Consider the following 15,263-nt stretch of genomic DNA (forward strand, 5'->3'; position numbering starts at 1 on the left):
GCCTCTCCCCCCGTCTGGCCCCTCCCCAGCCCTCTGCCCTTCCCTCCTCCTTTGCCAGATTCTTGCCCTCGGTCAAGACCTCAGGGCAATTCTCTCCCTTCCTGCTGGCTGTGCAGCCAGGTGGCTCTGCCCATGCCCTCCTTCCCCCTCCTAAAGTCCTTGCCACTTTTCACAGTCAAGCAGGAAAGCCACCCCTGCCGGCTTCATCCTACAGCCTTGGAGATGCTCTCCCACCCACCCACACCCAACACAACGAACTCTCACCTTCCTGCCATAGGCCTTTGCTCTTCCTGGTGGCAGGAAGCCAACTTTGGGGTCAGACCGAGGGGTACGGTCATTCTGCCAGCATTTTTTCAGTACCTTCTGTGTGCCAGGCATGGTATGGCCTGGGCCTAGTGTCTAAACCTCTCTGAGCCTCAGTGTATCAATCTGAACCCCAGAAAAACACTAGGGACCCCCTTGGATGGCCATGTGGATTGACCAAAGCGTGTAAGGTGTCCAGTGTAGCCTCCTGCCTCATCTCTCACACCCAAGGTCTGGGATCATGGGCAGAGGGAACAATCGAGAGAAGAGGGACCAGCGACGTTCGCTGGAGAACCAGAGGCGGGGTGAGGACCAGTGACTTGCCCAGGGGAGTGCTTCGTGGGGGCCAAGGAGCCCCTGGATGGCCAGGCTCCCCAGAGCCCCCCGAGTCGTTTGGAGCCCCTCAAACCCGAACACACAGACGCACAGACCCTCGATGAGCGTGGATGGGCAGCTTTATTTCATTCCGTGCTGAGAAATACAGAGGAGAGAACTGTAAATTGGGGTCGGCCCGTTGTGATCAGGGGGTGGTGCTTGCTTTATGGGACCAGGGGAGGGGCTGGGTCAGCGCCCTGAGCCAGGGGACTGCTGTGTTCGTGCCGCCAGCCCTGGACCCATGATGGAGCTGGGACGGCAGGGCCCTTGTCCTTTGATCTTCAGCAAGGCCTGAGTGTGTCAGGTGGCCTGTGAGTGGGGGCAGCGGGGACCCTCCCTCCCAATCTTCGTTCTGAAGTGTTGGCCACCCTGGGGCCCTGGGCTCCTCTCTGCCGGAAGGGCCCTTCTCTTGGGGCCGCTGTCCCTCCGCACAGCTTGGAGGCCTCTGAACTCTCGAGTCGTTCTTGCCTGAATGGAAGGCTGTCCTTCTGTGTCTGGTCCTGCTGCTGGCAGCTTCTCCACGCTCCTGGGTTTCCAGGATGATCTGTGTGTGTGTGTGTGGAGAGACTGCATGGCGGGACTACTTTTGTGGGTGTGACTGTGGACAGTGGGGCGGGTCTGGGTGCGTGTGACAGTCCCAGGGGACACAGAGGCCACAGTCCCACCTCTGTCACCGCTTTCCCATGAGACTGTGCCTAAGTCGACTGGTTCACTGCGCTCATCTGCCTGGGGAGCTGAAGCTGGGGACCCTGGGACCCGCCCAGAGACAGCTGCCTCACGACCCCTCCTTCCAGAGCTGGGGCCTGTGAACGTGGCAGTCATAGGCCTCGTGACTCCCCTGGCCTGACCTGCTTTGAAAGAGCCACAGATAACTCTGGGCTCATCCCCTTCATCCCCAGACAAACAAGGGCACCTCTCTTTTGGCCTCGAAGGTCTCACAAAGCAGATGCAGCTGGCCGCTCCTGTGGGATCTGTAGAGGTGGGCGCTTGCTCCCAGCTGGGGGACTGATGCAGGAACGCCAGCCCCAGAGGGATCTGCTCAGGGCCCCTGGGCCCGGAACCCTCCCCTCAGTCACACAGGCCCTCCTAGAAGGTTCGGTGCTGGACTCAGAGCCCCTCCCAGCAGACAGAGCCTCTGGGCTGACAGGCCCCTCCCTGGGAGCCTCTGAGGAGGGCGGGGGAGAGGAGCCTCTGAAAGGAGGCCGAGGGAGGGTCCTGCATGTGCAGAGGAAAGGCTCTTGGCAGCTTGGGGCCAGTCTGAGACCCTGCCCTCCCAAACCCCCTGGAACCCGGGCTGCAGGTGGGGCCTCGCAGGGTGGGGAAGCCTGGCACAACCTTCTCCGGGACTTGGGGGCTGAAGCCAGCAGGGGAAACAGGAGCAGGCAAGACCAGCGAGGAGGCTCAAGGGTCCTGCTTCATTACTTCCAGGGGTCCCGTTAGGTCCTGGGACAAAGGCCCTGCTGTCAAGCCCCCTGATTCTGGACATGTGAGTGCCAAACCCAGAGATAGGACCTTCAGCCAGGCTCTTCCCCCTGCCTTGGAACTCTCTAGACCCAATAAACAGAAAACCCGTCGTAAAAATTCTTCAACCCACACCCGTGCAGGAGGCAGCAATACCCCTCATGGCCTGGGAGCCCATGGGAATGCCCTCCAGGGGCGGCCCCGGGGCAAGCCTTGGCTGTTGGTGGCTGGCCTGAGGTGCAGGGTGGGGTCCAGAGCATCCTATGCAGCTGGGTGGGGAGTGGGCTGGAAGCTGGGAGCCCACTCCCCACCTGAGCCACTCTGCCCTGGGACCCTGAACTCCTTTACATGAACCACCGAGTCTGTGCCCCAGACAGCCTGGGAGGCCACAGCAGGAAGAGAGCTCAGGCCTGGATTCCTTTCCACCAGCTGACCTGGAGGTGGGTCAGGTCCATGAGTTCTTGGTGGCCCCGGGAGGGACCACGAGGGCATCTTGGCAGAGAGGCTCCTGAGGCTGAACTGAGGTCTATGGGTCGTGCTGTCCCTAGTCCTGGCTCCACCAACATAGCTCCCGGGGCCCCCACCCTGTGCCAGGTGGAGGATTTCAGTGTGGCCACTGCTTCTTCCCAGGGCAGCTGCCCATCCTGTGGGTCCAAGGGGTTTCAGGGCACGTGCTGAGCAGCCGCTGGGCCTCTGAGCTTGGGGTGTTGGCTGGGATTGCAGCAGGCATGTAGCACAAGGCATGCAAACAGTCTTTTTTTTTTAATCCCACGTGAAGAAAAATACAAAAGATAAAGTCCCACGTCTTTGCTGCTGGTCGTCAGACACGTGGGGACTGTGCTACCGCTCTCCCCACCACAGTCGTGTTCGTGGGGCTGGTTTCTTCTCACTCTGGCAGTATATGCTGCTTGGTAGATCCCAGGAAATTTGGGGGCTGAGAAACCAGCCAGAACCCTGGGGTTAAAATACCAGGCGGTGTCCATGAGACTAAACCACTGTATTGGTTGGTTTCACAGTCAATTTCACTTCCTCTCTTCCTTTCTTCCTCTCCTTTCTCCTGTTTGGTGTGGGCTGGCAATAGGGTGACTTGGGGGTTTCCCTCCAAGTTAGTGCTTTTGGAGCAGGAGGGGACAGGTGGGCAGGTGGCAGTCACCGTCCTGTCCTCCGTGGTACGTGGGGCGTGTGGGTGGGGCGTTCTCGCTCAGGCCGGGGCCTGCCTCTGCTAGCAGCTTCCTCTAGTTAGTTTTATTTCTTCTGAACTGTAAAGAAAAGAACAGTTATGGCAGAACATAGCTCAAAACTTGGGGTCTCATAGTCCTTGTTTTGAGGATTGGGGGGTTGTTTCCTAGTGGGACATGGTGACAGTGGTGACTTGCTTTGGGGCTCGCGGTGGAAGTGAACGCCTGCGGAGCCAAGGACTGGGGCCTGGGTGATTGGGCTGCCTGTGACCCCTGAAGACAGAACCATTGCTGCTTGAGTGTCTTCATGAAAGCTAAATTTTCGGGTTTGAGTTCAGGGGGTTGTCACCTGCCATCAAAAGAGTCATGGCTAAGGTGACAAGCAGCTGCAGGACCAAGAGACCAAGGTAATACTGAGACTCATGCCCTGGGCAGGTGGGATCCTGGCTCTCAGGCACCCGCAGGTCTGTCAGACTCTGAGCGGTGATGGAATGTGCTTCATTCAGACAGTTCAAGTGGAGGAGCTGCATTCTGAAGCTGGGCAGGCTGATTACAAACCGGAACTCTTCCTGCTCCTGAGAGGCCAAGGTTGCCCATGACCCCGCGGTCAAATCCCAGACCGTCTGCCCCAAGTTGAACACTCTATAGTCTAGACCAGTGCTGGGAATCTTATTAAAATGCAAATTCTGATTAAGTGGGTCTGGAGTGGGAGCTGAGATTCTGCACTTCTGACCCGTTCTTAGTGCGAGTAGCCACAGCCGGTCCAGGGAGGACATGCGGAAGGGCACGGTCTTCAGGGGAACAGTTTTTAAGGATCACCAAGGGGACAGAGATGCTTGGAGGCCCCCAATGCAAGTGGGTGATGGGAAGGAAGTGAGCACCCCTGACCCGCACAGCCCAGCAATTCTCAAAGCTGTCTGGGTTTCGTGAGCAGCTGAGTGGAAATGGTCCCCACCACCTTTGGGCCCTCACAATACTGTTACTTGCTTGGGCGTTCCCGTCACGGCTCAGTGGCAATGAACCCAACTAGTATCCGTGAGGACACAGGTTCAATCCCTGGCCTCGCTCAGTGGGTTAGGGATCTGGCATTGCTGTGAGCTGTGGTGTAGGTCACAGACGCGGCTCAGATCCCATGTGGCTGTGGCATAGGTTGTCAGCTGCAGCTCCAATTCAACCCCTATCCCGGGAACTTCCTTGTGCCGCAGGTATGGCCCTAAAAAGCCAAAACAAAACAAAACTGAATCCAGAAAACAGTGTTACTTCCTGACTTCTAGCACAAGCCTGGTTTATTTCTGGTACACCAGGGCAGTCGCAGCAGAGACACTGTGTGGCACGCCCCCAGTTTGCAAATCGAAGTCGCATCTGTAATCTCAGATGATGCTCACAAAAGCCTCCATGCTGGAGGCTTCTTCCTACTGTTTTCGACATGAAAACCCGGAGGTTCCATCGGGCAGACACTGGTGCAGGATCTGGGGCTCTCAGAGCTGAGAGCTCACGGCCTCTGCCTCCTGGGCGGGCGCTCTGCCCACGTCCTTCCCTAGTGATCAGCTCTCCAGGCATAAGACCATCAGAAAGCCCACCCCACCCAGCCCGGCCCTGCAGAGAGCACTGGGTTGCTTTCCCGGAGTGAGAGGAAAAGTCTGTGGCCCCACACGCTCTTACCCTTCTCCCCCTGCCACCCCTGCCCCGGGGGCTGGGCCTCACCTGCAAAGTTGACAGTCACGGCCACCAGGATAATGACGATCCCCATGACGATGAAGGTGACGCTGAGCATCCGGGCCAGGCGGCCCAGCCTCCGGGCCCCGTCCAGGTCCCCCTGCTGCACGCTACTTCGAGACTGCAGAGAGAGGGTGGCAGAGACCTCGGGAAGTCTGTCCTGGGCAGCCCCGCAGTGGGGGGAGCCTGTTGCCGGAGCCTCTGCAACACACCCGGTCCCCATGGTGGCCCACACGCCAGCAGCACCCCTAGGGGAGACGTGGGGGCTCCTCCTCGAGAAGCGACTTGGACTCAAATGGCCAGACCCCTTGCAAGGATGCCTAACCAAGCCTGCCCCTCACGGGCTGGGGACGGCTGGCAGCATCACCAGGCAGTGCAGGGCATTATCTCAGGACAGTGATGGGCGTGGTGGTTCAGTGGAGACGGAGGGCCTGGGAGGGCCGGGTCCAGGCCACGCTGAGCTGACAGGAGGAATAAACCAGGCCTCTGCAGACCCCACCCCAAAGCTCACTGCTGCTGCTGCACTAAGACAGCTTCTGGGGCTTTTTCTGTTTTTTTTGCTTTTTAGGGCCACATCTACAGCATATGGATATTCCCAGGCTAGGGTTGACTCAGAGCTGCAGCTTCCAGCCTATGCCCAGCCACAGCAACACAGGAGCCGAGCGACATCTGCAACCTCCACTAACAGTTCGCAGCAACACCAGATCCTTAACCCACTAAGTGAGACCAGGGATCGAACCCACAGCCTCATGGCTCCCAGTCGGGTTCATAACCCACTGAGCCACAACGGGACCTCCCTTCTTTGGTTATCTTGTGTTCTGATTATTAGAGGCTCCTGAGTTCAGCACGGACCCATCAAGTCCTTTGATAATGGTAGCAACAATGACGACAAAGACTTATCGAGGCCTTGTTTTGTGCCGGGCAGTTTGCTAACCACCCTGCCTGGTCATTATCTCATTTAGCCGCAGAATCGGTCCTATGAGGCGACAGCGTTGTCCACTTTTAAAGGAGCTGAAGTTCGTGGAAGCAACCCTCCCCCCACCTGTTCTCTTCCATGGGACCCCCTCATCCTCTGGCTCCTCTCTTCAACGCTCAGACTCCTAAACAGACCCCCACCCCCCGACCCCTAAAAGGGGAGAGTCAGGAAACACTTCCTGAAGGGAAGACATTTGGATTGAGTTCTGAGAGGTGAGTAAGAATTAAATAGATTTTTTTTTTTTCCGGCAGTGCCCATCATGGCTCAGTGGTTAACAAATCTGACTAGGAACATGAGGTTGCAGGTTCGATCCCTGGCCTCGCTCCGTGGGTTAAGGATCTGGCGTTGCCGTGAGCTGTGGTGTAGGTCGCAGACGTGGCTTGGATCCTGCATTGCTGTGGTTGTGGCGAAGGCCAGTGGCTGCAGCTCTGATTAGACTCTTAGCCTGGGAACCTCCCTATGCCGCAGTTGCGGCCCTAGAAAAGACAAAAGACAAAAAAAAAAAAAAAAAGATTTTTTTCCAAAGGAAAGCAAAGTATTCCAAGTAGAGAGAACAGCATGTGCAAAGACCCTGAGGGAGGCCCTACATGCAAATATGTAGATGTTCAATAAATGGTTATTGGAAGGAAGCAGGAAGGATCACACCAAGACCAGCGAGACAGTGAGGAAGCGGAGGCTGTAGAGGTGGGCAGGGCCAGGCCAGGTAGGGCTCTGCCCATACAGGAAGGAGGTCGGTCCCAGAACAGTGAGAGCTGCTGGAGATGGAAGGCTGGGGGCAGGAGGATGGTGTGATTCGGTGTAGGTTTCCCAAAAATCCCTCTGGCTGTAGTGTGGGATCACAGGAAAGTCAGGAGCTAGTGCAAAAACTCCATGAAATGATGGTAGCTAAGCCAATCATTCTTGTTAAGCATCTTCCATGGCCCCTCACTGTCTGCCGATAAAGTCCAAACTCAGGTTAGCTTTGCGTGTCCTGGTTTTACCCTCTGCCATTCTCTTCCACGACCTCTAGGTCCAGCTGATCTGAGCTGCTCTGGGTTTGAGCCCTGACTTCCACTTTCCTTTTCTCATGCTATTTCTCCTGCCCACATTCCTGCCTCCCTACAAAAACCACATGGCCAAATCCTCTCATCTTTCAAGGGCTGGCTCCACTGCCACCTCCTCTGTGATGCCCACCAAAATTCCTCCACCTCCACCGGAATGGTCAGAGTCCCTAGCAATATTTGAACTTTTATCTTGTGCCAGGAACTGTGCAAGCTCAGGTCCAGACTTCAGCATCTCTCTATTGCCCTGGGACGTGGGGCCCCCAATCACTCCTTGGTCTTTTCACCCTCTCCCTCTTTTCCTCTCTATTTGTCTCAGTTGTAGGCTCCCCTGCCAAGCTCTCTGCATGGCCAGCCCAAGTCATCGAACACAGGTCATCAGCACCAAGGCACCATTGGGAGGAAGAGGGGGCAACGTTCAGAAAGGCTTGCAGAATTTCCAGGAGGTTCGGCTTCAGAAACTCTGAGGCTACCTTGAATCATTATTGAAGGACTCACTCTCAGCTGTATGCATGGCATAGAGGGAGGGGCACAGGGTGTGAGAGGGGTCCTGTCCCCTACTTTCCAGAAAAAATAGCTGTCTGTGCTGAAATGATTCAGGACCATGGAGAGAGGCACACATGTGGTTTCTTGGGTGCCAGAGATGGAAGAGGAAAGGCAAGAGGGTGAGATAATTGTTTTCAGTTATGCTGAGCCCAACTGCTCTTCTTTATCCACAGAGCCACCAGTCTCTGCATGTCCCTCCAAGCCTGAGGGACATCGTTGAAGCAGACACCCTGGGAATGGTCAGACGGAACAGGGCAAATCTGATTGTAGCTGCTTTGTTGAATGCGACACTTTTTTTTTTGTCTTTTTACCTTTTCTAGGGCCATTCATGTGGCATATGGAGCTTCCCAGACTAGGGGTCTAATCAGAGCTGTAGCCACCAGCCTACACCAAAGCCACAGCAACAAGGGATTTGAGCTGTGTCTGCAATCTACACCACAGCTCACAGCAATGCCAGATCCTTAACCCACTGAGCAAGGCCAGTGGCTACAGCCTCATGTTCCTAGTCAGATTCGTTAACCACTGGGCCATGATGGGAACTCCCAGGTGGGACACTTTAAACACACCATCCAAGGTAAATCTCCCAACCGTTCTGTAAGTCTTAGTTTTCTGATCTGTAAAATGGAGGGAAATAGCTGCCTCTAAGAATAGAGCCCTACAGCGGTTAACAAAGCTGACTGGGGAGTTCCCGTCGTGGCGCAGTGGTTAACGAATCCGACTAGGAACCATGAGGTTGCGGGTTCGGTCCCTGGCCTTGCTCAGTGGGTTAACGATCCGGCGTTGCCGTGAGCTGTGGTGTAGGTCGCAGACGCAGCTCGGATCCCGCGTTGCTGTGGCTCTGGCATAGGCTGGCAGCTATAGCTCCGATTCCACCCCTAGCCTGGGAACCTCCATATGCCGCGAGAGCGGCCCACAAAATAGCAAAAAGACCAAAAACAAAAAAAAAAACAAAAACAAACAAACAAAAAAAACAAAGCTGACTGGTATCCATGAGGATGCAGGTTCGATCCCTGGCCTTGCTCGGTGGGTTAATGATCCAGCATTGCTGTGAGATGTGGTGTAGGTCTCAGTCGTGGCTCTAGTCCTGGGATGTTGTGGCTGTGGCATAGGCCCCCAGCTACAGCTCCGATTAGACCCCCAGCCTGGGAAATCCCACATGCTGCAGGTGTGGCCACAAACAGCAAAAAAAAAAAAAAAAAAAAAAAAAAAAAATCGCTGTTTTAATTTATTTTGGCCATGCTCAAGGCATGTGGAATTTCCAGGGCCAGGGATCCAACCTGCACCACAGCTGTGACCTGAGCCACAGCAGTGACAATGCTGGATTCTTAACCTGGTCACACCACCAGGAAGCTCTCTAGAGCCCTATTTTTACTTTATTGTCTTTTGAGGGCCGAACCTGTGGCATATGGAGGTTTCCAGGCTAGTGATCAAATCGGAGTTGTAGCTGCTGGCCCATGCCACAGCCACAGCCACAGCCACAGCCACGCAGGATCCGAGCCACATCTGCGACCTACACCACAGCTCATGGCAACACCGGATCCTTAACCCACTGAGCAAGGCCAGGGATCAAACCTTCGTCCTCATGGATACTAGTCAGATTCCTTTCCACTAGACTCCCTAGAGCCGTATTTTTAGATGAGCGATTCTCCACCAGTAAAGGGAGCCCACTTTTGAAGTTCCCCTCCCCATTAGTTACCAAATGAAAGGTCCGTCCCTTGATTCCAGGGATGGAAGAAAACCCTTCATTTCTTTTTATGAGTAAATTACCAGCTGCTCTCCATCCCCACTTAGCGACATCATCTTCCCCGTACATAGAATGGCTCAAGTTGAAGGCACAACAATAATTGCAGTAATAGTTGTAACGACTGAATTAATAGATCATTTGTGATGGCAGTGCTGTGGGAATGCCGAGTGAGAAAAATGAATTCGGGTTAATAGATCAGTGCAGAAAGATGCTGAAAAAAGTTGTAGTGTGGGAAAAGGACAGGGCGGGGTAGGATGGGGTGAGAAGGATGCTGAGGAGAGCTTCCTGAGGCTGGAATCAGCCAGAGGAGCACGTCGAGAGAACTTGTCAGGAGAGAGCTTCTGCCACCCAGGAGACTCAGGCCAAGGCTCAGCTGATCTCAGGAGAACGGACAAGGTGTGCCCCTCTGCAGAGCTCAAGCATTTCCTAGCAGGTCAAAGCTAAAGGATGTGCTTCTCCCTGCCCCTTCACGCCATTCTCTCTGCAAAGATGCACCTGCTTCTGAAATGCCCTGACTACAGGTTAGCCCCTCTGTTGCTGGAGAGTGGGGCAGGATGGTGGTGGTGGTGGGCTCCCAGGGAAGGAGTCAGAGCAGCTGCAGTGCTGGTTGGGAGGGACTGGGGTGGCTTAGGGATTTGAGGCAGAAGCTATTTCCCAACTGATTGAGAAGTATGTCAATATCGTCAGCCATATGCCTGCAAGCCAGCCGACTGTCAGCCCTGGTCGGGGCTTAGCACTCTCATTGAATGAGTGGGTAATTGCATAAATGAATGAAAATGAGCCTGAAATACATCAGTTAAATAATTTAGTTGTCAAAAATGCCTAAGTAGGGAAGCATTTCGGAAGCCACTCTGGATCTTGGCAAAACTCCCACATGCTGTAGGAAAATCCTACAGAGAAGGGGCTGCTCAGAGGCTGCAACCAAAACCACAGACAGAGCTGCCCACCTCCCGCAGGGGTTTAACGAGGGGGGAGACTCCATTATATCCAAATTGCTAAAAGCCAAAATTCTATCCCTGGAGCAATTTGCCTTTTCCTCTGATACTGCTGTTTCATTTAGTATTAATCATTCCAGCAACCACTTCCATTTATTAAGCATTTACTATAGGCCAGGCTCCGGCACACACATTAGTTCATTTAATCCTCCCAACAGCTCTATGATGTAAGTGGTCTTATCACACATATTTAATAGATGAGGAAACTGGAGCTAAGGGAGGAGATGGAATGATTGGGACGTGGTCATGTGACTTCAAAGGGATTAGGATGGGATACACACCCAAGTCTATCTCATGCTGCTTTTATCATTCTTGTTGACGGAAGGCCTGCTGCTGGGGTCCAGCTCCCTCATTGACAGAAGACCCTGCTGGCCTCAGAGAGCATGGCCATCTTCTCAGCCTGACCCAGAAGGAAGATGGATGGAACCAGCCTTGCACCGGCCACCCCAGGAGGCTGCAGTGCTGAGCAGGGCTGGGTCTGGACACCTGTGGTCACAGCCCCTGAGGTAGAGGCCCTGGTCCCAGCAAGCTCCCCCACAAACCCACAATGGGAAGGATGCTGCTAGTCCATTAGTCTTCCACTGATGGAGTGAGCAGGTGGCAGGGAGGAGGCCACTGGGAAGAGGGGGAGAAGAGAGGGAAGGAAGTGGGCTTATTCCCTCCCTGCACAGATGCCCAAAAGGCCTTCCTGAGAGGGACCCAGCATCCTTGTCCCACAAGTAGAGGCAGGGTGGGCCACGAAGAGAACACTGGATCCAATATCCAGCTGCTATACCACTTGCCAGCTGAGTGACCACTGGCAAGGCATGGCTCTGTGAGCCTCAGTTGCCTCATCTGTTAAATGGGAACAACTAGCCAGACTGTCATGCTCGCATTAGGACCTGCATTGCAGACAGGGAGCTCTAGCCAGGCTGTCAAGGCTCTGGGTCCCTTTCCACCTTGAGGTCAAGGGCCTGACTCTTCACTTGGTAACCAGAGGCGGCACTTCAGATGAGGAGCCAGGACCTAGAGACACCAGCATGGAGACTTCATTCTCTTTCCACAGTCTCTGCCTCTCCTTCTCCCCTGCTGCTGCTTGAGCCCTAAGTAAATAACTGACCCCTTCCCTCCTCGGGGCTGGGGAGTGTCCTATGAACCAGGACAGTGACTATCACAACTAAGCGGGTCCCATGAATATTTTGGTTTCCCAGGGCCTGTGAAAGTTATGTTTGCACCTTACTGTGGTCTCTTAAGTGTGCAATAGCATTCTGGGGGAAAAAAAAATTTCAAAAATAATTTATCGCTAAAAAATGCTAGCCATCATTGCTCAGCGCGTTGTGATCTTTTTGCAATAGTAACATTAAAGATCCCTGATGACAGGTCCTGTGACAGATAGAATAGTACTGAAAAAGCTGGAAATATTTTGAGAGTTAACACAACATGACACAGAGACAGGAAGTGAGCAAAGGCTGTTGGGAAAAATGGCGGCAGAACCTGAGAAGGACCTCGAAACACAGGGGGTTGGGGGTCGGGTGGCAGTTCAGTGGTTGGGAGTGGGGTTGGGGCTAGTGGTTGGGGGGGTGGGGGTTCAGTGGTTGGGGGTGGGGTGGGGGTTCAGTGGTTGGGGGTGGGGTGGGGGTTCAGTGGTTGGGGGGGTGGGGTTAGTGGTTGGGAGGGCTGGGGGTTCAGTGGTTGGGAGTGGGGTTGGGGTTAGTGGTTGGGGGGGTTCAGTGGTTGGGGGGGGGTCTGTGGTTGCACAGACTTGGGCTCCGGTTTCCTTTGACAAAGGCAGCTCCGGCCCAGCTCTGGCCCAGCCAGACCCAGTGGGAGATGGATTCTAGCAACTGGTGTCTCCAGAGCTCTTGTGTGCCTTCCCTCCCCAAAGCCTGTCTCCCCTCTTGGGGTTTCTGCCTGTAACCAAGAGGCTGGCCCTGCCCAGCCCCAGCTCTTCTGCCCACACCAAGTCCCTTGGTCTGGGGAACTCCGCCAGTGTCCCCTAGAGCCCTCGTGGGTGGTGCTGGATTTGGAGGGGCGGGGAGACTGAGCTTCGGGGAAGTGAGGGTTTTCTCAGGGGACAGCAGGGCCGCAGGAACGACCCCAGCTCCCGGGGGCTTGGTGATGGATGACTCAGCAGTGACGTCACTCCTGAGCGAAGTGACAGTGTCTCCCAGCTCAGTGAACTGTCCCCTGCTCCTGACCTCATTCCCTGCCAGCTCCCTCCCTCAGGGTCCTGGATCTCAGGAGTCACTTTGCAACATCTACCAATATTCTCTGTGGCTCCTCCGTAGGCAGTTCTATCCAGATGACTCGGGTTGGGGGTGATCAAAGGCAATTTACTCAAAAGCCAACCCCCCGGGTGTGTGAGAAGCAAAGCCCCTCCCCGGCCAGGCCCGCCAGGCCCTCTGACACACACAGCTTTCCACCCTTGGCCCAGACCTCCCCTACCCTGAAGACAGAGGCTGAAATCAGTGCAAAGGCGAGGCCCGGGGGGCCTGGGAAGCAGTTCCCTCCAGAGGAACAGCCTTGGGGGAGCCAGGCCTGGGCCCCCCGTGCATGGCGGGAAGCCGCGGCTGGCTCTTGGAAACCAGAGCTGCCGGGGCTGTTAGAACATCCAGGTGGCCCCAGGGGAGAGCCTGGCTTCCCCCCCCCACTGAGAACACGGGGCCCTGGGATCCCCTGCCAGCTGCAACCACTGCTGATTCACAGCCCCCTGGGACAAGTCCCCTGCAGCCCCACAAAGGCAAGACCCCCAGCTTGGCTGCCTTCCTGCAGAGTCTAGCTCCGGGCGGCTCTCTGGGGTCCCCTCCCCAGCAGGGACGTGTGCCAAGTCAAGCCGGGATGTGCAGGAGCAGCGATGAAGGGGGACCGTAAGCAGAAGCTCTCTTGGCCCCAGTGGTCTCCGGGGGGAGTGAAAGGCCCCCTGAGAAGGGGCGTCTTCCCCGACCCCCACCCCCATCCTCGGGACACCCAGCTCTTTCCTCTACACCCCGGGCAGGGTGACCGGTGCCTGCCAGGAGAGCCTGTCTGCCAAGCCCAGGCCCAGCCCCTGCCCTGCCACAAAGAGCCACACTTACCATGATGGAAAAGATGAGGGGGATGAGGTTGAGAGGCCAGACGGGGCAGAAGCAGGAGGCGATGGCGAGGACGAGGTAATCTTTGGGGACGTCTCTGTCCTGGGCATAGGAGGTGGTGGCGATGGAGGACGCCCGCCTCGAGCTGGCCCGGGAGGACGACCGCGGGAGCGAGGCCTCCCGGGGCCCCTCGGACATCACCTTGAAGGGCAGGCCGTGGCCGTTGTGCTCCAGGTCCAGAGCCCCCGAGAGGGACTTGGCCGCCTTCAGGGGCGCGTCATCCTGGCCCCCCACCTTGGCGAGGAGCGTCTGCATCTCTGGCAGGTCAGGGGGAGAGGAGGTGCCTGGCTCCTGCGCCGGGCAAAGCGGAGGCTGCCCGGGGTTGGCCATGCTGGCCTGGGCCTTGGGCTGCTCCAGCTCCAGGCCGGGAAGAGGGGCTCCAGCGGGAGCTCAGCGCACCATTCCTCAGCCCAGGCTGGGGGCCTACAGGTCAGGGGCAGAGGCGTCACCCAGGAGAGCGAGGGCCAGCGGGGGAATGGGAGGCTCGGCTTCTCCAGGCCAGCCGAGTTCAGAGGAAGCCGGAGCCTTCAGGTCCCTTCAAGTTTGAGGCCAACTTTGCTGGTGCTGCTGACAGCACAGATGGGCGGGGAAGCAAGAGAGCAGCTCCAAGGGCAGAGAGAAGACTGCTCCTCTCCTGAGCGAGGCTTAGGCTAAGTCAGGAAGGCTGTGTGTGTGTGTGCGTGTGTGTGTGCGCGCACACCACCCAGCCTCCCGCCTTCCCTGCCCTCCTTAGAGATGCTTTTCAATTCCCTTCTCCCCAGAGAACCGCCCAGCAGCACTCTGCCTCTGCCCCAGCCCAGCCCTGCCCAGCCCTGCCCAGCCCTGCCCAGAGGGACTTGGGCCGGCCTCTGGCTTCCATTGCGGACCCAGGACCTGCTCCTCTGGACTGGGGGCATCCCACCTTGACCCTGACCTCCACCCCCCAGAGGCCTCTAGGCCAAAGCCTGGCTCCTCCCTCCAGGAGCAGGGGGGCTAGAGTGAGTACCGGGGTCCCTCCTGGAGGATTCTGCCTGGACCCTCTGACTGGGTGTCTGAGCAGCTCAGCAGGGGGTGGGGCAGAGGAGGTGTTGGGGACGAGCGTTGGCCCATCTCATGGCCACTGGAGCGTCTCCGAGGTGCCTCTGAAGTGCCAGCAAGGATCCTTCTGTTCAGGCGCTCCTCGGGGCAGATGCCAGCCCTGGAGGGCCTCGGTTCTGGCTGCCTGTCCTCTGATTCTTGCTGTGTCTCTTTGTTCTCTGTTCTGTCCCTTCCCTCTGTTTCTGCCACCTTCTCTATTCCCTGCATCTCTTTCTCTGTCCCTAAGCTCCTGCCTTACGTTGTTTTATAAGGTGACCGAGAGCCACCAGGGTGTGTGCGTGTGTTTTGGAGGAGGTGCTGGCATGCGGGATGGTGGTGGGGAGTTAAAGGTGAGAAGGGGTCTCAGAGGTTGTGGGGTTCTTTTGATATCACAGGTTAGAAAACCCAGGCCCACAAGTAGAGAGACACTCATCTCAAACCTTATCTCTGTCAGACACCAATCCCTGGTCCAAGTTCAGGGGCTGGCTTGGGGCAAGATGAGTCATTTTAGTCAAAAGAAATAGCTTTAGGTTGTGTATCAAGCTGGCTTCAGAAATACTGTTTCCAGGAGTTCCCGTCGTGGTGCTGTGGAAATGAATCCGACTAGGAACCATGAGGTTGCACCTTCGATCCCTGGCCTCGCTCAGTGGGTTAAGGATCAGGCATTGCCATGAGCCGTGTGTAGGTCGAAGACGCAGCTCGGATCTGGCATTGCTGTGGCTGTGGCTCTGGTGTAGGCTGGTAGTGGCAGCGCCGATTCAAC

The 15,263-nt window shown here is 56.2% G+C and overlaps 1 protein-coding gene across 1 annotated transcript; it reads right to left on the reverse strand.

Annotated features, from left to right (window-relative positions):
* Nucleotides 1–740: 740 nt before the first annotated feature.
* TRARG1 (trafficking regulator of GLUT4 (SLC2A4) 1) lies at nucleotides 741–14,209 on the reverse strand. Its single transcript, XM_047758564.1, has 3 exons — nucleotides 13,388–14,209; nucleotides 5,022–5,154; nucleotides 741–3,398 (listed from the first exon to the last, which is right to left on the reverse strand). Exons 1-3 carry the CDS (start codon nucleotides 13,772–13,774, stop codon nucleotides 3,385–3,387), a joined length of 534 nt encoding a protein of 177 aa, XP_047614520.1. The 5' UTR covers nucleotides 13,775–14,209; the 3' UTR covers nucleotides 741–3,384.
* Between the last annotated feature and the right edge of the window lie 1,054 nt (nucleotides 14,210–15,263).

This window comes from Phacochoerus africanus, chromosome 14, assembly GCF_016906955.1.
Source record: "Phacochoerus africanus isolate WHEZ1 chromosome 14, ROS_Pafr_v1, whole genome shotgun sequence".
NCBI classification, from domain to species: Eukaryota; Metazoa; Chordata; class Mammalia; order Artiodactyla; family Suidae; genus Phacochoerus; species Phacochoerus africanus.

Excerpts from the sequence above, each read along its gene's own strand:
- TRARG1 (XM_047758564.1), bottom strand. The coding sequence starts at position 13,774 with ATGGCCAACCCCGGGCAGCCTCCGCTTTGCCCGGCGCAGGAGCCAGGC. Across the intron at positions 5,155-13,387 it reads CCCTCATCTTTTCCATCATG|TCTCGAAGTAGCGTGCAGCA; the intron begins GTAAGTGTGGCT and ends CTCTCTCTGCAG.